We start from the raw sequence: 21638 nt of genomic DNA, 5'->3' as shown, positions 1-21638 counted from the left end.
GAGGCCATGGAATTGGTCCGCCTCTACCAATCCATCGGTCACCGAATCTGTTGTTGAGAAGCGTACAAACACTTCGACTGAAATGTGCAGGAGCTCCATCGTGCACGAACCACATGTTGTGTCGTACTTGTAAAGGCACATGTTCTAGAAGCACAGGTAGAGTATCCCGTATGAAATCATGATAACATGCTCAAATGAGCGTAGATGGAAGAACATGGGGCCCAATTAATCAAAACATCACCAACAATGCCTGCCCAAACGTTCACAGAAAATCTGTGTTGATGACCTGATTGCACAATAGCGTGCGGATTCTCGTCAGTCCACACATGTTGATTGTGAAAATTTACAATTTGATCACGTTGGAATCAAGCCTCATCCGTAAAGAGAACATTTGCACTGAAATGAGGATTGACACATTGTTGGATGAACCATTCGCAGAAGTGTACCCGTGGAGGCCAATCAGCTGCTGATAGTGCCTGCACATGCTGTACACGGTACGGAAACAACTGGTTCTCCCGTAGCACTCTCCATACAGTGACGTGGTCAACATTACCTTGTACAGCAGCAACTTCTCTGACGCTGACATTAAGGTTATCGTCAACTGCACGAAGAATTGCCTCGTCCATTGCAGGTGTCCTCGTCGTTCTAGGTCTTCCCCAGTCGCGAGTCATAGACTGGAATGTTCCGTGCTCCCTAAGATGCCCATCAATTGCTTCGAACGTCTTCCTGTCGGGACACCTTCGTTCTGAAAATCTGTTTCGATACAAACGTACCGCGCCACGGCTATTGCCCCGTGCTAATCCATACATCAAATGGGCATCTGCCAACTCCGCATTTGTAAACATTGCACTGACTGCAAAACCACGTTCGTGATGAACACTAACCTGTTGATGCTACGTACTGATGTGTTTGATGCTAGTACTGTAGAGCAATGAGTCGCATGTCAACACAAGCACCGAAGTCAACATTACCTTCCTTCAATTGGGCCAACTGGCGGTGAATCGAGGAAGTACAGTACATACTGACGAAACTAAAATGAGCTCTAACATGGAAATTAAGCGTTTCCGGACACTTGTTCACGTAACATCTTTTCTTTATTTGTGCGTGAGGAATGTTTCCTAAAAGTTTGGCTGTGCCTTTTCGTAACACCCTGTATATACATGCATAACAGACTTAAGGCTATATGGAAATTAGATACACGAGACACAGGAAATTTGGACAAAAAACAGGATAACATAAAAAAAAAAACAGCTCATCTGTATGTTGGTGTTTCCAACAGAATAATAAAGATCTGTTTCCATTTTATAAGCTCTGTCTTATCTGAAACAAGTAATTTACAACAAACTCAAAGCATTTTTCCAGAGAAACTGAAATATGCCATTGTTAAACCCCTCTTTAAGGAAGATGATAGGAGAAATGTCAACTACTACCAACCTGTTTTACTACTGACATCAATTTCCATAAATGAGAAGGTCGTGTAGTCTAGAATAGCATCCCACCCAAGCAACAATAACATCCTCAGTAATTCACAGCTGGGATTTCAGAAACATTGTTCTACTCAGAATGCCATTTATATGTTCACTCAAATTTTATATGTATTAAATTACAAAACAGCACCATATGGTTTAGATCAGATTAGATTTACTTTCATTCATATTGATCCATAATGAGGATATCCTCCAGGATGTAGAACGTGTCAGAAAAACAATAAAACATGACAAATATTTACAACTAACACAAATGAGCTAATGTACCTTCTATAGATCCCAAGTGGAATGACCGTCCCTTTTTTTTATGAATGGTATTTTCTGTGACCTATCTACGTCATTTGACTGTGTGAATCATAATACTCTTCTAAATAAACTGAGTTTTATGAAATTTGTGGTATAGCCAATTAATAGATAATGTCCTAGCCAAACAAAAGAATGAAGAATGTTGTACTTAGTAATTGAAGCAATGTAATCGGGGGAGACTGTTCTGATAGGGGAGAAATCATGTATGATACGTAATCGATCTTCCATGTGATACACAAGAAGCAGAATTAATTATTTTTGGAGATGACACTAGTATTGAAGTCAATCCAGGCATAGATACATCAACAGAAGAAATTGTAAACAAAGTTTCTAAGAGCATCATTATCTGGTTTTCTGTGGATGGTCTCATTCTCAATTTTAAAAAGAGACAACTTAATCAGTTCTGCAATCTAAGAGGTACTACACCAATGATATGTGCAATACATGGTGAGAAACTAATAAACAGGGTGGAAAGTTCAAACTTTTTATATGTCCTTATTGATGAATTTTAATTGAAATAAGCACATTTTGGAACTTCTAAAACAACTCAGTACAGCCGAATTTGCACTTGGAATCATTGCAGATCTTGGGAAGAGACAAATCAGTAAGTTAAGATGTTTCGCGTAGTTTTATTCAACAATGTCATATAGAATAATGTTCTGAGGTAACTCATCTTTAAGAACAAAGTCTTCATTGTTCAAAAACATGCTATAAGAACAATAAAACTATGGAAACTCAGGATTGGAATAACAACAATATATGGAATAAGATATGCTGCTACTCAATGAGTTGCAGACAGGCACAACAAAAAGACTGTAACAGTCTTTTCGTTGTGTCTGTCTACAACTCAACAGGTCGTCTTCACAGTGAGTAGCAGTCTATCCTATTTCATAGTTCTTTGGAATTTATCTATGTCCCATCTCCTTGAGTTCCTACCTTTCTGCAATTTCTTTGGTTTCGACCTATAGTTCATACTCAATAAATTATGGTCAAGCCCCCTTCTACCCCTTGCAATGTTTTTCAGTTTAAAATTTGGTTCCAAATTCTCTGTCTCATCATTACACAATCTATTTGCTCTTCTGGTCTCTTCCATGAATACAAGATTTTTAAACAAAGATGATGAAATTATGCTTTCTGAAAAACTTTACCAGACAGTTTCCTCATTGTTTGTTTTTTGTTGTCGTTTTTTCTAAAAATAACATTATGTTTGCAGAGATAGTGACTGACTTAAAGTAAGGATTTTTTTTTTTCTGCCTCCCCTCCCTCCCCCCTCCCTGAGCCCACGTTCTCCTGCCATTTTTCCGTCTCTTGCATTTCCTACTATTGAATTCCAGTCTCCATCACAATGAAATATTTGTCTCCTTAACTACTTGAACTACTTTTCTCTCATCATATATTATTCAGTTCCTTCATCATCTACTGGGTAATTTGGTATATAAACTTGTATATTGTGGTTTGTGTTGGCTTCACATCTATTTTGGCTACAATAATGCATTCGCTATGCTGCTCATAGTAGCTTACCTGCATTCCCACTTTCTTATTCATTATTAAACCCACTCCTGCATTACCTACATTTGATTTTGTATTTATAACCCTACACTCACGTGATCAGAAGTCCTGCACTTCTTGCCAACACATTTCACAAATTCAAAATATATTTAATTTCCACCTATGCAATTCCCTTTATAAATTCTCTAGCCTACCTATCAAATTCAACAATCTAACATTATAGGATCTGACCATACAAAGTCAGTTTTGTTTTCCTCTGATGACAACATCCTCCTGCGTAATCCCCACCAAGAGATCCAAAAAGGGGATTATTTTACCTCCAGAGGATGGCATCATCATCTAAATACACAACAGAGCTGCATGCCCTTGGGAGTAAATATCAGCTAGTTTCCCCTTGTTTTCAGCCACTCACAATACCATAATTGCAAGGCCATGTTGGCTATGTTACAACACCAGATCTGTCAATCATTCTGACTCTTGTTCCTGTAATTACTGAAAAAGCTGCTGCCCGTTTTTAGGAAACACAGTTTAGTTTTGCCTCTCCACAGATACTGGTACCCCTAGAACATGGCTGCGCCTACAGTACATGGCTATCTGTATTGTAGAGGAACGGAAACTGCCCCCCCCCCCCACACACACACACCTTTGCAGCATTCTGTTTCTTGAGGGTCCAAGTTTCTAAATGTTTTATATATGTATAAATTATATTTGTAATGTATCTGACATGTCCTATATTGTTGTGTTGAATGGCTGAACACAAATGCATAAATAAGACAAAACTAAGATAGAAGATATTAGTATTGTTAGTATTAGAGCTCCAGTGAAAGATTTTCTGGAGGAAGAAGAAGAAGAAATTAAAGAACCAAAAGATATTATTCGGTAGTGTCAAAGTGTTGTGAAATGATAGAGATGTTTTATTATAATTTACTTGTTTCATTTTTTTTTTTTTTTTTTATCAAAACCCTACTCTGTGTTGTCAAAGTAGGCTTTAACTGTAGAAAATTTATTATTTAATAGGTACTTTCTAAATGCTTTTTTCAAGTTTTTTTAGATCTCTTTAATTGTGTTAGGCAATTTATGCTAAAATTTTGTTCCTTGGTAGAAATTGCTGTGAGGATGGGCCATGAGTCGTGCTTGGGTACCTAACTTGCCTGCAAAAGGCATAGGCTCCCCGAGTTTGAGTCCCAGTCACACACTGAGTTTTAATCTGCCAGGAAGTTTCATATCAGTGTACACACAGCTGCAGAATGAAAAATTAATTCTACAGTCTGGATGTGCTTAGCTGACTGGTAAATGAATTCATTTGGTACATTAAAAAAAAAAAAAAAAACAGAACAGACTTTTATAATAAGCCCAATTACTGTTTTTTCTCTTTATTCATACAGTCCTATTCTGCAGACTGAAAGTGGTGTTCATGTTCTGTTCACTTGTTCTCCAGAAAAGAATGTCATTCCATGTCCCATTACATTTCCACTAACTCCTTTTCATATTATGTTAAGAATGTACACTGCTGTGAAATGTGTTAAAATTTGTAAAAAAAATTAAAGGAAGTAGGTGTGCTAGAGTCTCATTTACATCAAGCTCAGTACAAAAGAAGCATTAGCTCTGGGTGCAATCACATCATCTGTGGCAGCTTGATGTAACTGTCCCAAAACTGTCTAACTGCTTTTTAACTAATTTTTCAGAATAAAACCAGTAGTCTCTTTCATATACAGTATTGTTTTATTGTGCTTTACCAGCTGCAACAAATTAGTTTGTCAACTTCAAGTCTAGTACTGGGTTTGTAGATATCTATATCTTCTTCATAGAAGCATAATGCTACACATTGTACACTGTACACATTCGAAGTGATTACTGTAAACACAGCCTGCCAATTTACATTAACTGACTCAATTATATGTATCTGTACATAGATACATAGGTGTGATTCAGTTACTGTAAATTGTCAATCTGTGTTTACTGTAATTACACACAATATGTACCTAGATTTCTGGACATGCCCTGGCATTATGCTTCTATAAAGAAGATACTGACATCTGCAAAACCAAAACTAAGCTAGAGAACTTGGCAAATTAATTTGACGAAACCGGTAAAGCATAATAAAAATATATATTTGCAACTGACCACTGAATTTTATTCTGAAAAATATATGCTATAGTTGCTAAATATTACAGCCATGAAGAAAAAACTAATTTTTGGTAATCTATCTAATCTCCTAAGGTAATTTGTTGTCGAATTTTAGTTCTGGTGAGCAGTCTGACGTTACCACTTAAAAAAATTGGTTAAAAGCATGCATTCATGACTACACAGTGCGATGTAATTAAAATACTGTTATTAGAAACATTTGATTATTAAATGTATTTTGTGGCTGAAATACCATAAATTTCATTCACTAACATTTTCCTGGTACAATTCGTAGGCTACATGGTCGCGATTTTATAGCTCTGATACTTAGGGTTCTTCAACAGGTTAGACAATGAATGCCTAACACTAAGTGACTACACTGTTAAGTATATTTAATGTCATGTTGCTTTAATTATTTCTTTATTTTTCAACTACAAAACATTACAGGATTTTGCTTGCATGTATTTCTGCTCCTGACTATTTGGCCAGTGTCGCAGTTTCAACAGAAAAACTTTAGTCGATATCTTTTTAACGATACACACTTCGTACGGACTGCGGATCTCTCAAAACAATACTGCTACTCAACAAAAATAACATATTTATTTCACATTACAAAATTACGATATTGTGAGCAAAGATACTACGGGGAAGTTATAGTACGACGGCGTCACCGTGATGCTCACTGTGAATCAACCGATAAGTGCCGAGGGGAAAGTTAAGTTGTAGACATTATTTACCTGATCCATGTAGAAATATAACAGTCCCTTTATTAGAGGCGTTCTTTTGCATAATTGCTGCAACGCTTCCAATCTTTGAACTCATCTTTAGGCAGATGTTTATGTGCTATTACGGAACTTCTGTTGCGTGTGTTTCAGTGGTGCACACAGTCTTGTAACTCTTGAGCAAATATTTCGTATGTCATTTTCGAGAGTTTCCGTGCATGCAACGACTGCTGTTTTACTTGAGAAGCGTGCATTCCTGTGCAACAGTTGGTGTATTGCAACCAAGTTTGATGGTAGTACGCTGGAGAAAGTGAGTAGTGAGAATTCAACTTGTTTTCACGGGGGCCCGAAAAGATGACTAGGAGCATGCTGAGATCTTCAAAGTGCGAAATTTAAAGCGACTTTTTTTTTGGAAACATTTAACATATTTTGAAAGTAGTTTAAATGTCATAGCTTAAAAGATGCCACCAGGAAAGCAAAATGCCCGGATGTCTCGTGCCAACGGCGCAGGCGAAGATAATCGAACGATTGCTGAGAAGTTAGCTTTAGGATCTGAAGTGAAAGAATTAAAAATGGGCCGCAGTTTCATGAATGATAAATCTGTATCATTCCATACTTTGCGGTATGACTTCAAGCCAGCTAGTGTCGACGTTTCAAAAGACGCAGCTGTTGCGATTGAAGAAAATCAGAAAGTGACCGTAACAGTGCCCCATGTAGATGGTGCAGGCACTCCCCATACTGTATATAAAGGCTCATACCGCCCTTACCAGAAAGAATGTGTTCTGATAATTGATAGAAAAACCGGAAAAGTGACACTGGAGAAACTGAGCAGTAATTTACAATTGAAGAAAACTCGCTCAGAGACAGAAGGTTTTAACAAGAGAAGCAGCTTGTTGCGTGCACAGCAGATGGCTTCATCACTATCAACAGTTATACCACGTCATTCACCATTGCATCCATCGCCATCACATCATTCACGTAGTCCAACCCAGACTTCAAATCAAGCAGCATCAGCAGCAAGCAGTTTACCACTTATTGGTCTGGATGAAATTACTGATACAGTCTCCCCACCAGCACCTTTATCTTCTCAGCAAGAAAACATGGGCCAACAGTCATCGCTCCCCTCACTTTCAGAGTCATCATCAAGTGACAGTTCTCCAGATCAGTCAGACAGTGAAACGGAGACTAAGCCTTCGAGTGGTCATCAATCTTTTCCTAGTGGTGGTGGTAATAGTACCAATGGACAATTTTCAGGGTTCTCCAAGATTCTGAATGAGGATTTGCAGCTGTCAGAATCCGGTTCAGATGACTAAAAAAAAAATACTTCAGAAATGATCCTTTTGAACTTCAGTTCCTCTGTTATTGCAGGTTCTGTTGTAGTTGCTTTATTTATTTGCTGTCATGTGACATGTGATTGTTCAAAAAGTTTGCCAATTGACAGTTTTGATTTTTATTTAAAAAGAGGAACTTGCAAATCATCGCTATCTGTGTTAAGAAAAGGAAATTTGTCATCTGTTGGAGGATACTTTTGAAAGAAAAAGTTGAGCTGAGTAACATGAAAATTTGCTGTGTAAAAATTTAATGTTGATGGGAAATAACTTTCTGCCAGTTGAACATTCTAACAGATTGTGGGAGCTGTCTGTTTAGTAATAGTGCAATACATAATCTATTTATATTGTTTTGTATTATGTAAAGATGAGAAACAAACCCTGTCAGATGTGAATAAATTAGAAAATGACATATAAAACAGTGAAATTTATTTTATAGCTCAGTAGGTATATGAAAGAAGTGTACTTATCTGTGTGTGTGTTTTATGTATCCTGATAATACACAGTGCATGCTTTCTGCAAGATGGGTAAAGCCGGCCTCAGCTTGAAGGTTGGTTTGAATTCCACAGTACTATACTAGGTTCAGTGCTATATTAAGCCTTCTTTTGAACTGACTCACAAAGCCAGTTGAAGGGGGACTTAAATTAATCGAGAATCAGAATCATGGAGGAGCTTAGTATGTTTCACATGTAATTTACAAATCATTGCCAGAAAAGATAAAGGGCAGGGAAAAAATCGTTTGATTAGGCCTACTGATGATTGCCCCAAACGGCAAAAAATTTCATTGTGGCATGCTTTGACAATGTACAGTGGGCTTACCGCATTTTTTATGAATATGTTGTTTGAACAATGGGAGTAACACTGTCATTAGTGAGATTATATCTGATCTGGAAAATAATGTAAGACTTCTATCTGATGGTAGGTACTTCAGAAAATCATAGTTTTGGACGCCACTTCTATTTCATCCTGGAACAACTTAACAATACAGATTTACTTGATTTATCTCAATCTAAATTTCAAATGTATTTTATCATCACATTCTGACTTCAGTTACTGTCTTGTAGTAAAGTCATTATTATTTGGAGCAAGGTTGACAGCTGGGCGCTATAAGATCCTGCAGTGATGACAGTTAATAATGTCATATTCAAAATAATGTTAATTTCCACGTCTTTCTAGTCAGTAAAGCCATAAAAGTTTCTCCTCCATATCTCAAATGTTATTCGTTACAGTTTCGTGTCAGTAATTAACACTCATATTAGAGGGCAAGTTTTGTTGTTTGTTACAAACGGCAACAGTTTCTCATAAGTGAAAGTATAAAATGACACAAAAGTAGTTAATGAAAGGGGGGCCAGTTCTGGCATATAAGTTTATTGAGAGAACTATGATGTGAAACTGAAGAATGGTATAACTGTTTATGAATGGATGTAGGTACTTAAATGTAGTTTCTGTCCTCAGTAACTCCAAAAGTAGAAATTGTCAAAATTAATTTTAGGCAATGTTTTTCTTCTTTCTGGCCATGCAGTCTTTGCTTTATATTTTTTAAAACCAAGCGTGATTTTTATGTAATTTGTAGAAGCCTTTCCATCAGTGCCTTATGTGAGCCAACATGGAGTGCTAATGAACATCACCATTCAGAGGAAAAACAGTTTAGCTCAGAGCTGTAGCAACACAGGGAACTGGAACATCAAGTACCTAAAATTGATGTTCTGTCTGTGCTGTCATTGTCCACATACTCACCCCTGAAGTAAGTGCTAGCCGCATTGGTAAGCCAAAGTTCCAGATTTTCTTATGTAAGCATGCTGTTATGGCAAAACATTGCAGTTTTTTCCAGTTTCCCTCCAAATGTAGGGCTCTAGATTAATTTCAAGTGTGTGAATGATTTCGCTGATGTCATTAGCCAAGCTACTTTTTGTAACTGCAAAAGAAAGGGATGGATAGGGCTGACGGTAAGGGAATATATGGCAGTGAGCTAAGAAAATAAAATCTGTGGAAGCTGATCTCAAGATATAACTAGGCCTATATTCCTTTTTTCCACATATCTTCAGCCCTATTAAAATGTAAATGTCGTGTGACTAGGGTCTCCCGTCGGGTAGACCGTTTGCCTGGTGCAAGTCATTCGATTTGACGCCACTTTGGCAACTTGCACATCGATGGGGATGAAATGATGGTGATTAAGACAACACAACACCCAGTCCTTGAGTGGAGAAAATCTCCGACCCAGCCGGGAATCGAACCCAGGTCCTTAGGATTGACATTATGTCGCGCTGACCCCCTCAGTTACCGGGGACGGACTTCAGCTCTGTTGTTTCATATTAATAAAACTGTTAGCTATAGAGAATTTAGTGGTTGGCTGCACCTCTGTACACAACATTAATGGCCAAATTCTTTTGAGTGCTAGGACTTTTAGTGGCTTATAAGCTGACTTTCTCCACACCTAGCTTTTTTTTTTTTTTTTTTTTTTTTTTTTTTTTTACCTAAAACAGATTCTCTTGCATTGTGATTTGCATTTCAGATAAAAACTAGTAACGGACATAATTACCTAGTTCATTGTTAACACAGTATATAGATTAAGTTTCTGAGAGGCCTTTGTCTCATGTTAATGTCTACCTTGACTCATTTCACATTCTGAATACTCTCCTCCTTGATGGGCTATATAGAACACAATGAGTGAGTGTGAATGAATGAATGCCATGGTCAAGATGCTGTACTCGCATTTGGTTGGACAGTAACTTAAATCTCTACTAATTTAAATCCCTCCAGATTTAGAATTCCTTTGTTTCCCTAAATTCTCTTATTACCCTAACCCAAGCTTGTGTGTTTCTAAGGACTTCATTGTTGATGGGACATTACACTGTGATCTTCCTCCCTTCATACTTGTTAATCCATTGAACAAACCATACCAGCCTTTGTGTCAGTGAGTATATACACTTAAACAAATTTAAAGCATTCAACACATTGGTGTCAGTTATTTTTTAGAGTGCCCTGCAGGCCAGTTGTATGGGCAGATAGTATACTTTAAGTAGTGGCTTGGAGTTACTAATTTCCATGTTACTAATTTTCTAGCTTCCAGCATTTTTTTCAGAGGAGATACTTTGATTACAAACTGAAATTTCTATGGAATACCCTCAAAAGTAACTTGTAACTTAAAACTGTACTTGCCAATGTTACAGCTTTCACAGTTATGTAATTAATGGGTGAATATGCACTCTTATAAGACAAAAATAGGATGTACCACAAAGTAATTATCTGAATGAGACTCGATGTTATGTACATGTACAGACGAACAAATGATTACAATTCCAGAAAAACTGAATGAGTTATTAAAGAGAAAGAACTTCACAAAATGAGAAAGTCAGTAACGCTTTGGTCCATCTCTGGCCTCTGTGGAAGTAGTTATTGTACTTGGCATCGATTGATAGATTTGTTGCATGTCTTTCTGAGGGATATTGTGCCAGATTCTGTCCAACTTTTATATTAAACAAAGGAAAATGCAGGATGGAATCTTATGAGAAGAAAAGTTGCTAACTCACCATATAGCGGAGATGCTGAGTCACCGATAGGCACAACAAAAACACCCACAAGTGTGGTTTCAGTCACCTGAGACTGCTGTCGCGTATGTGTATTGTTGAAGAAGCGTCAATGGCCGAAAGCTATAATTGTGAGAGTTTTTTTTGTTGTGCCTATCTGCAACAGTATCTCCACCATATGGTGCGAGACAACTTCTATATTAGATCTTCAAAATTAGATGATTGGAGAACCTGGGTCGACAGAAGCGTCCGATCCCATGCGTCGGCTTTGACCCGTGACGTAAGGGTGTTGTCGTGTGTGACGTCATGACGGCGCGGAGTTTGGTTTGAGTGTGGCTGTCCCCAGTTCTGTTTTATCTTATTTTATTTACTTTTCTGATCTGTTCATTCTATCTCATGAGATTTTTTTTTTTAATTTAAAAACACTTATTACTTATTTTAATTATCTGTTTCCTCCAATTTCTGTTTTAGTTTATTATATTTATCTTTCTGATCTGTTCGTTCTATCCCGTGAGTTTTTTTTTTTTTTTTTTTTTAAAGACAAAAAACAATAATCAGCTACTGAAGCATCTTTATCTTCTATGGGTTGCAGGGGTTACAACCCCTGGGGAGGTGGGTGGGTATTCATGCATGGCGGTCTTCACTTACACGTTGTAGCTACGCAAGGCGTCTAAATTTGTTTATATTTAGTTTGCCCCCCACCCAAAACACCCCATTTCCCGCACTTGTCCCGTTAGTGTCATTAGGCTTCTTGTGGAAAGTGTGTGTGTTTGTTTTTGTTTCCGCCATATTTGTGACGTCATGGGTCAAAGCAGACGGGTGGGATCGGACGCTTCCATATTTCCGAGAACCTTGCCCATAATGCCCCAAAAGTTCTCAAATGGGGAGAGATCTGGCGGCCTTGCTGGCCTAGGTGGGGTTTGGCAAGCATAAAGACAAACTCTCACTGTGTGCAGGTGGATGTTATCTTGCTAAAGTGTAAGCCCAAGCTGGCTTGCCATGAAGGGCAACAACATGAGGCATAGAATATCACTTACATACTGCTGTGCTGTGTGGGGGCCACGGATGACGACAAAAGGGGTCCTGCTATGAAAAGAAATGACATCCCAGACCATCACTCCTAGTTGTCAGGCCGCCATCACCACACACATATTCACTGGTCATTGGGGCTCAGTTTGAAGCAGGACACATTGCCAAGACAATTAGATCCCAGAAAATTAGATCCCAGGCTGAAGATGTGTCTGGAGACATCCCGGACAGCAATGGGATACAAACCTGACTGTTGCCCACCATACAGCTTTACAACTAAAGTGATGGTTTGGGGTGCCATTTGTTTTCATAGCAGGACCTCTTCAGTTGTCTTGTCATTTGCAGCATCCACACAGCACAGACTACATTGACAATATTCTACACTCTGATTTGTTGCCTTCGTGTCAAGCCATCCCAGACTTATATTTCAGCAAGATAATGCTTGCCTGCACATGGCGAGGCTTTCTGCTGCGTGGCTTTGTGCTTGCAAACCATATCTTGGCCAGCAATTTCACCAGATCTCTCCCCAATTGAGAATGTTGGTAGCATTATGGACAGAGCCCTCTAACCAGCTTAGGATTCTGACAATCTGATGTGGCAAATGGACTGAATTTGGTGTGATATCCTTCAGGACAACATCCAGAAGCTCTGTCAATCAATGCCAAGCTGAGTAACTGCTTGTTTAAGGGCCAGAGGAGGACCAACATGTTACTGACTTGCTCAATTTGTGAAGTTATTTCTCTTGAATAAATCATCTTGTTTTTCTGAAATTGTAATCATCTGTTTGTCTACTCATCCAGATAATTCCTTTGTGATGCATCTCTCTTTTTTTTTAAAAAAAAATTGTAGATGATGATTCATGGATTGGAGATATTTTCAGAAGTATGTGGTATATAATTATGTGCCACACATAATAGCTATAGACTAGCTGCACAGAAGGAACCAAGGATACTAAGTCTGTTGGTATCAAAAACAGCTGTATGTACTGGAGAAAGACAGTTGGGTGACTTTTTTGCCTTCCAATTTTATTTGATCATGTTGGAATAAATACATAATAATGTACAGCATAAACTGTCAAAGTTGAAGTACTTTTGATGCAAGTATGTAAAAGATATTGTGTACATATACAATGCTCCAACTTACAGGCTAAGTGATAGTTGTATATCTGACACTGAAGGAAATATCATTTACGCTATTCCATATGGAATCTGTCATTATCTCAAGAAGGAAATAACTAAATAATATCAGTAGCCAACTGATAAGAAATATTTATGAATAACTTTTTAAAACATCTTTTTTTTTCTTTTGATAGAACCATAGTGCAGTATTATATGAACTTAGGTGATTAGTTAAATGGGAAATAACTGCACTATAGTCTTTTGTTCCTTTTTCAAAATGTTAAAGATATTACAGTTATCAACTTCCATTTATAACACTTTATTTGTGGTGAAAGTGCTGGGTAAAAGTAAACTCTCAGTACACCGAAAACTCTGGATTGCCACACTAACAATAAACTGAAATCCTTTTATGAGCTATAGACTAGCTGCACATAAGGAACCAAGGATACTAAGTACTGGATGGATGGATGGATGGATGGATGGATTTTACTTTCATTCCGACTGATCCGTAGTGAGGTGGTCTTCCAGGATGTAGAACATGTCAGAAAAACAACAATACATGACAAATATTTACAGCTAAAACAAATTAGCTAATGTACCATTCCACAGGTCCCAAGTGGAATGATCATCATTTTTTTAATGAACACTATATGAAAGAGACATTTTACAAATACTAATGCACTGAATTTGAAATAAAAAAGTTTTTTAATTTATTTATAAGGTAATAAACGTGTAATACAACTACTATAATACTTATTTACAATGAACACATTACCGCAGTGAAATGGTGCAGAAGTTAGATTGTACTCACAAATCAGTTGGTTTTACTGAGAAATTCATCAATGTAGTAGAAGGAGTTGGCCACCAATAAATCCTTTAGGCTTCTCTTAAACTAAATTTGATTGGTTGTTAAGCTTTTTATGGCTGCTGGCAAGTTATTGAAAATGTGTGTTCCTGAATAATGCAGACCTTTTTGTACAAGACTAAGTGACTTTAAATCCTGCTGGTATCAAAAACAGCTGCAACATGTGCATAGAGCTGCTACAGTGTTTTCTTGAGAAACTGCAGCATCTGTAATCAGACTCCTGTTTCGTGTGTCACGCTTGACTTGAGTTTGAATCCTCTAATGATTTGTCACTTGACTCTTTGTTATGTAGCACTATCAGAAGCCATGACTCTGCAACAATATTGTGGAAAATAGTTCAGTAAATTTGATTATAGCCACTTATTTTAAGTGTGCAGTGCTAACAGTCTTGAAAGCAACAGGCCGAGAAAGCGATTGAATACTCTGATGAGCCTAAAGTTGTCCACCTTTGATCACCAATAGAACTACAACTATAATTTACATACAAAGCAGATTCTTCTGTCTTACTTTGTCGGTTTCAGATGGATGAAACAACAATGAAGAGAACCACCGCCACCCACCATTCTATCCACTTGTAGAGAGTGAAAAGGATAATGACAATCTTACATTATGTCCTTTCAGAGTGCCGATGCAATAGCTCCATACTTAACAATAATATACAACCTCTTATTTGACGAAAGATCCATACCCAAAGACTGGAAGTTGTGCAGGTCACACTAATATTCAAGAAAGGCAATAGGAGTAATCCACTAAATTGCAGACCCATATCATTAATGTCAATATGCAGCAGAATTTTGGAACATATATTGTGTTTGAACATTATGAATTACCTCAAAGAGAACGATCTATTGATGCATAGTCAACACGGATTTAGAAAGCATGGTTCTTGTGAAACAAAACTAGCTCTTTACTCACACAAAATTTTGAGTGCTGTTGACAAAGGATTTCATATTGATTCCATGTTCATAGATTTCCAGGAGGCCTCTGATACTGTACCTCTCAAGCAGCTTGTAATCAAATTGCGTGCTTATGGAATATGTCTCAGTTATGGATTCATGATTTCCTGTCAGAGAAATCACACTTCGTAGTAATTGATGGAAGTTCATTGAGTAAAATGGCAGTGATTTCTGGTGTTCCCTGAGTTGGTGTTACAGACCCTCTGCTGTTCCTTACCTACATAAACAATTTAGGAGACAATCTGAGCCGCTATCTCGGGTTGTTTGCAGATGGTGCTGTCATTTATGGTCTGTTAGTCATAAGAAGATCAAAACAAATTGCAAAACAATTTAGAAAATATATCTGTATGGTGCAAAAATTGACAATTGATGCTAAATAATAAAAGGTGTGACATCATCCACATGAGTGCTAAAGTCGTTAAACTATGGTTACATGATAAATCAATCAAATCTAAAGGCTGTAAATTCAACTGGGAATTACAATTACGAATAACTTAAATTGGAAAGAACACACAGAAAATGTTGTGGGGTAGGCAACCCAAAGACTGCATTTTATTGACAGAACACGTAGAAGATGCAACAGGTTTACTATAGAGACTTCTTACACTACCCTTGTCCATCCTCTTTTGGACTGCTGCAGTGCGGTGTGGGATCCTTACTAGGTAGCATTAACAGAGTACATCGAGAAAGTTCAAAGAAGGGCAGAACATTTTGTATTATCAAGAAATGGCGACAGTGTCGCAGAAGTGATACAGGATTTGGGGTGGACACATTAAAACAAAGGCGTTTCTCATTGTGGCAGGATCTTCTCACAAAATTTCAATAACTAACTTTCTACTCCGAATGCGAAAAAATTTTGTTGACACCAACCTACATAGAGAGAAAAGGATCATCATAATAAAATGAGGGAAATCAGAGCTTGCACTTAAAATACAGTACATTAATTAAATTGTTAAGTAGTGCTACCGAGTCTGCTGATACTAAAATATTATTTGACTGCAGAAGAAACATTTATCTGAAGATAAATTTCTACTACTTCCAGGTTTTGGAGCTAATACACACACCACAGCAATTTGGAGGTTCTTAGACTGGTACCTGGTCAGATAGGTTTGTTTGCGGATGACGATGTGGTGTACGCAAAGGTGTCGAAATTGACTGTAGGAGAATACTAGATGACACAAACCATAATTTGAGTAGAGCATCAGTAGTGTGCTTGATGCAGTCACATTGTTTAAATATTTGGGTGTAACATTGCAAAGCATTGTGAAATTGGACAAGCGTGTGAAGATTATAGTAGGAAAGGTGGATGGTCACTCTCAGTTTATTGGGAGAATTTTTGGAAAGTGTGGTTCATCTGTAAAGGAGAGCTAGTGTGACCTACTCTTGAGAATTGCTTAAGTGTTTGGGATCTGCACCAGATTGGATTAAAGAAAGACATTGAAGCAATTCAGAATCAGGCTGCTAGAGTTATTAGCGGTAGGTTCAACTAACAGGCAAACATTATGGAGATGCTTCAGGAACTCAAATGGGAATCTCGAGGAAGGCAACGTTCTTTTCAAGGAACACTATTGAGAAAATTTAGAGAACTGGTATTTAAAGCTGACTGCAAAATGACTCTACTGCTGCCAACATACATATCAACTAAGGACCACAAAGGTAAGATACAATGTATTAGGGCTCATGTGGAGACACACGGTCAGTCATTTTACACACCCTCAGCCATGGACAGTATGACGACTTGTGGAGTGCATATGTAAATGTAGAATGTACTTCACAAGCTACATATGGAGGGCTCATAGTATCAGTTATATTATCTTTCCCCATCCAGCTCCATTCATGAGCATAGTGCACACTAATCTAGTTTTACTACTGTAGTCCTTACATGGCTAGTATATAACAGAGGTGATAACATTTGAAAATGGGATTCTAGTTATACAGTCTTGTTACAGTGCATTGTGCAACATATCTCTGTTAGCCTCATATTGGAACTGTTTAAGCATCTCTGCTATAGTCACATTCTGAACACAAAACTGAGCAAACTTATGTAGCTCATCTTTGGACTTTTTCAAGCCACTATGTCACTATTTGACAAGGGTTTCATAATCCTGTCAATAAATTACGGATATTGACATTCTGATTAAAGTGTAAGGGTATCAAAATAACTGTTGTAATATCTGACAATGCTTTTAATTAATAAAAGTGAATAGGGCATAAAAGATAGATGATGTACAGGCCAAGACTTCACCTGACAGAATGCTCATAAATGTGGTACACATATGTGTGGCATGGGGATGACAATCACAAAGGCCTGCCAGTCATCCATAGAGAACAGAGCTTTTCTTATGTTGCAGGAAGGCAAACAATAGTCTGTCTGGCTTGTGGTGAAACATAAATTCTCAAGGACAAATGGACAGATTACAGCAAGAATTCTGACACACTTTGTACATGGGAAAAGTTGACCTCTGTATACAAATAGTGTTATCTATGCCAGGGCCTCTCATTAGATGGGAAAAAAACTTCACAGTTTGGGAAATGATATTTCCTGTACCTCTTGATGTCAAAGGGCACTGTACAAGCAACTTTTAGATTTTGAATAGTAGTGAATAAAAGGTGATTTTATTTCAGGCTATACATTGCTGCTCAAACTGGAAGATATCTAAAAGAAAAAACTTTGTGGTTCGCAATATCTGCAACCATGAGTCGATTGACGCCTTATGCTTTATTTCTGCAGCTTAACAGTGCATGTCATTTCAGTCTCATCTGCTAATCAGTGGACTGTTTTGGAGAATGTGTTTGTGTTCTTAAGAAACAATCATTTATAAAAGATTAAGTAGGTTAATGCAGTCATTCAGATTCAGAAAACAACTTTTTTTTCAGATAAAGTCTCCTATAAACTGGTCTACAATAAGGGCTGAAAAAAAAAATTGTTTAATGTGGGCATTTTTCCGTGCATTACACTGCACGAATGTCATGATGCAAGGGTGCTATTAACAAAATAATTTAACTGGGCAGATAAAAAAAATCTACTCACCAAGTGGTGGGCAAAAACACACACATAAAAGACAATTGTAATTAGGCAAGCTTTCAGAGCCAGTGGGTCCTTTTTCAGGCAGAGGAGTTGAAGGGGAAGGAAGAGAGGTGAAGCAAAAGGACTGGAGAGGTCTGCCTGAAGAAGGAGCCACTGGCTCTGAAAGCTTGCCTAATTACAACTGCCTTTTATGTGTGTGTTTTTCTGCCACTTGATGAACAGGTTTTTTATACATTCAGTTAAATTATTTTGTCAAAAATTGATTGTTTTCTTTGTCATATTATCCCAAGGGTGCTTATAAATATCATTGACATCAGTTACTACAAAATGGAAATTGTGATAACAGTAATCTTGCTTCTGGGAAGTAAAAGTGCACTTCTAACTTTACAAGAGGTCACCTGGAATCTTCTTCCTTTTCTCATAATAAAAACACATAATGAAGTGTAGGAAGCTATCCTAGGATTTGGAATTATTGAAACTAATAATTCCTTTCATGGGTAAAGATTGGGGAAGGTTATAAAGGACTAATAGGTCTCACAAACTATGCAGATAGAGGAGCCCACTAGATGTGAGGACAAAGGGAGACCAATCTAGAAAGCTGGGATAGTTTCTTTGATTTTTGTGTGTGCCAGCAGTACAAAGAACTTCACCTCCTGAAGGTATGTAATGGGCAGATGATCTGTCTTGTGCAGTGTGACGTCTCATTTTTTTCACATAAAGAGCAAAGGAAAGCTATAATTATACACCTAATCTTTATATTATTTTCATCATTTCTATGTGAGAAATACTATGAAGAGAACACATGGTCTTTCTGAAATATTGGTTCTCTGGACTTATCGAAAAGGGTTTTGCAAGAACAATTTTGACCATCTTTGAAAGACAATCAATTACATTCCCCGAGTATATCTGCTAATCTGTCTTATGAGATGCATTGGTCCATTATGACCCTACAGGCCCCCTAGAAATTGGTTTGATGTCCTCCTTGATAAGAACTCTAAATGCTGGAGCAGTAATCCAAACCTGCTTGCAATAATGTCTTGTATGTAATCTCCCTTACAGATATGACACAGTTCCACAGATTTCTCTCAATAAATCTTGAATCTTCCATTCACTTTGACTACTACTGATTTCGTATTACTTGGTAGTCATAGGCGCAGTTCACACTTATGTGATATGATAGGCAGTGGGACACGTAATATGACACCGCATCAGCTGAGGGCTTAAAAAGAAGGTGGAAGTGACTTAACTGGTTCACACTGGGATGGCAGCGATATAACAGTGATTGCATTGTCCCACTGGTCATTCCACACAACTCATATCTTATGATACACAGGGAGGGAAACTTCAAGTCATCCGATGTGCCTAAAAAACAATTGTTTTATGTAGATGAACCGAAGCTAGATCCACTTCTGTAGTTAGTTTCTCAGTAAAATGTTTACTTTTCATGAAAAAAAAATTAAAAGCCACTGTTTTCAGTTTCAAGTATTCCCCATAATGCAATCTTTCTCATTCGGTTTTGAGGAAACTAATCTTGGGGACGGGCAGGGGGAGGGGGGGGGGCGGAGAGAATCTTATAATCTGAATTCACAGCTTGATAATGAACTGGTCTTCTTTTTACTATAGCCCATAGTTATTGTGATACTTCCAAGTAAAGTAAAACACCGTGCATTTTATAAAAGTTTGCATTGAAAAATGTCGTTGCTGGACAGTTTATGTTCTGTGAATTTTAAGGTATATTTGCTGCATACAAACTACAGTTGACATATCAAAATTGCTTTTAAAGCTGGAAGGAGAGCCATGCCACTTTCCCATGTTGAGTAAGTATGTGATACATTTTCACATTTGGCTGCAACCAGCTATGATTAACCCCTCTTTGGGTACTATGGCCATGTGCAATGCTTTGTCCAGAGCTGGCTCATGTTTGTCTTTTTCAGTTTCTGCTGATACAAGCTGAAGCATTCTCTCACACTTGTGCTTTCAGGTTAGAAGGCTGTTTTGGTCTGTGCATTTCTTCCTGTGCTGCATATAGTCAGTGTGTCATTTGCACAAGAGGACTGCACGAAGATCATGTTTTTCATCCATCTTTTATATAAAATTGTCTACAGGATTACACAATGAAATTGTATTCAAAGGCAGATGTGACCAGCTTGGCATGGAGGAAGATAGCAACAGAAATTAAAGAAACAGTTAAGAACTTGGTGTGGAATCGGTACCATCATTTTTAAATCCTTATTTTTATTCAAAACTGAAATGAAGAAGTTGCTGTTAAAGATTCTGAAAGGATCAGCTGCATGTGTAGAAATTGAGCAAGTCCCAGTTTCAGTACATTTAAACATGCAGGTTCTCTCATTTCTTCACCCATACATGAAGCGGTCCTCTTCTTCTGGGCACGTAATTCCACTTGAGGAAAATGAAGACAGCATAGCAATTTCAATGCAGTGCTGTATGCTACAGATCCTTAAGATGTGGAAAGTTGTCAAGTGTCAGAAGAAACAAGTGCTCTGGTTGAATGTGAAGTGGTAGTACATTCACCTCCCCTCAAAAGAACAGATGAAGTCAACAAGAGTGATAATGCCGAGAAAGCATTTTCTGGGCAGTTGGAAACTAAAAAAACTTAACAAAAGGAGAAGACATCAGGAGTCATCAGCTGATGATGCTGACTGGATGTTTTTTCAGTCCGTGCTCCCTGATTTCAACAAACTTAGTAACAGATGTAGAAGTCCTCCAAAGGGGAAATTCCCATTACTTTTGAATGAGCACCTGGTTGAAAACAAGAGGAGACACTGGAATCTCTCTCTTCATAATGAGCTGCTTTCATTTCAAACAGAAGATCTATCCCTATAAAGAATCTATCTGCCACTTCTACAACATTGATGGTGGCTTATCTAGCTTCAAATCTGGCAATATATCTTGTGAATAACTCTGAAACCAAATCACATTCTACCTTAAGATATTGAAGAGATGGAGTTTTTAAACTTTTAACCATTATTTATATATGTACTTCGCAGACTGAAGTACCATACCAGGTGGTCTTAATAAAAATAAAATTTTGATGTTGGCCTTTTTAATATCACTGAAACACTTTCACCAAATTACATTCTCAATAGAAGAAATAGAAAGTCAAAATTTTGTGTTGTGTTTTGTCAGAATGGCTGATATTATTGGCTCAAAAAAGTGTAAACTGTTTGGACTTATTCTGTGGAATTCATGTTTGTGTTGAGAGAGCTGATGAAACGCCCCAGCCAAATTATGTTTGACATTAAAAGCATTGTACAGGTGTACCCAGTACTTGTATTTCTTTTTCAGTTGTTTGAACTTTAGATACTGGTACACCACTGTAACATCCTCTTCAGAAGACCTCATGAAGAGAAATGAGCCAGAAACATGATTTGTGCTATCTTGTTCCTTGTCGTAATATGGGTCGCATCAGATATCCTATTGCATATTTATCATCACAGTGTGACCCACACCTTGACCCTACATATATAAATGATTTTCAGTCTCTGGAAGCTTACTACTGAGCTTGTAGTTATGTATATTAGAGTATTATTTCTCTCTCTCTCTCTCTCTCTCTCTCTCTCTCTCTCTCTCTCTCTCCCTCCCCCACCTCTCTCTCCCCCCCCCTTTTGGGCATTATAT

The 21638-nt window shown here is 37.6% G+C and overlaps 2 protein-coding genes across 3 annotated transcripts in view; one reads left to right on the top strand and one right to left on the bottom strand.

The window, feature by feature from the left end:
- LOC126259365 (lysophospholipase-like protein 1) overlaps positions 1-6303 on the bottom strand; it is a 59727-nt gene extending 53424 nt beyond the window's left edge. The window contains exon 1 of one of the 2 annotated variants that reach the window (XM_049956104.1): positions 6164-6303. In XM_049956104.1, coding sequence (XP_049812061.1) covers positions 6164-6248 — 85 coding nt within the window. In that variant the 5' untranslated portion in view covers positions 6249-6303. Of the gene's footprint in view, positions 1-5968; positions 6029-6163 lie in introns of those variants that run through there. The other variant, XM_049956105.1, reaches the window with a different exon arrangement.
- A 197-nt stretch (positions 6304-6500) lies between these two features.
- Positions 6501-7881, top strand: LOC126259364 (ELL-associated factor 2-like). The gene has a single exon (XM_049956103.1). It carries the CDS (start codon positions 6610-6612, stop codon positions 7459-7461), a length of 852 nt encoding a protein of 283 aa, XP_049812060.1. The 5' UTR covers positions 6501-6609; the 3' UTR covers positions 7462-7881.
- Positions 7882-21638: the final 13757 nt, after the last annotated feature.

Source organism: Schistocerca nitens, chromosome 5 (genome assembly GCF_023898315.1).
Source record: "Schistocerca nitens isolate TAMUIC-IGC-003100 chromosome 5, iqSchNite1.1, whole genome shotgun sequence".
Taxonomy (NCBI): Eukaryota; Metazoa; Arthropoda; class Insecta; order Orthoptera; family Acrididae; genus Schistocerca; species Schistocerca nitens.
The sequence above is the reverse complement of the archived record's forward strand: the minus strand, read 5'-3'. Positions and strand labels throughout refer to the sequence as shown.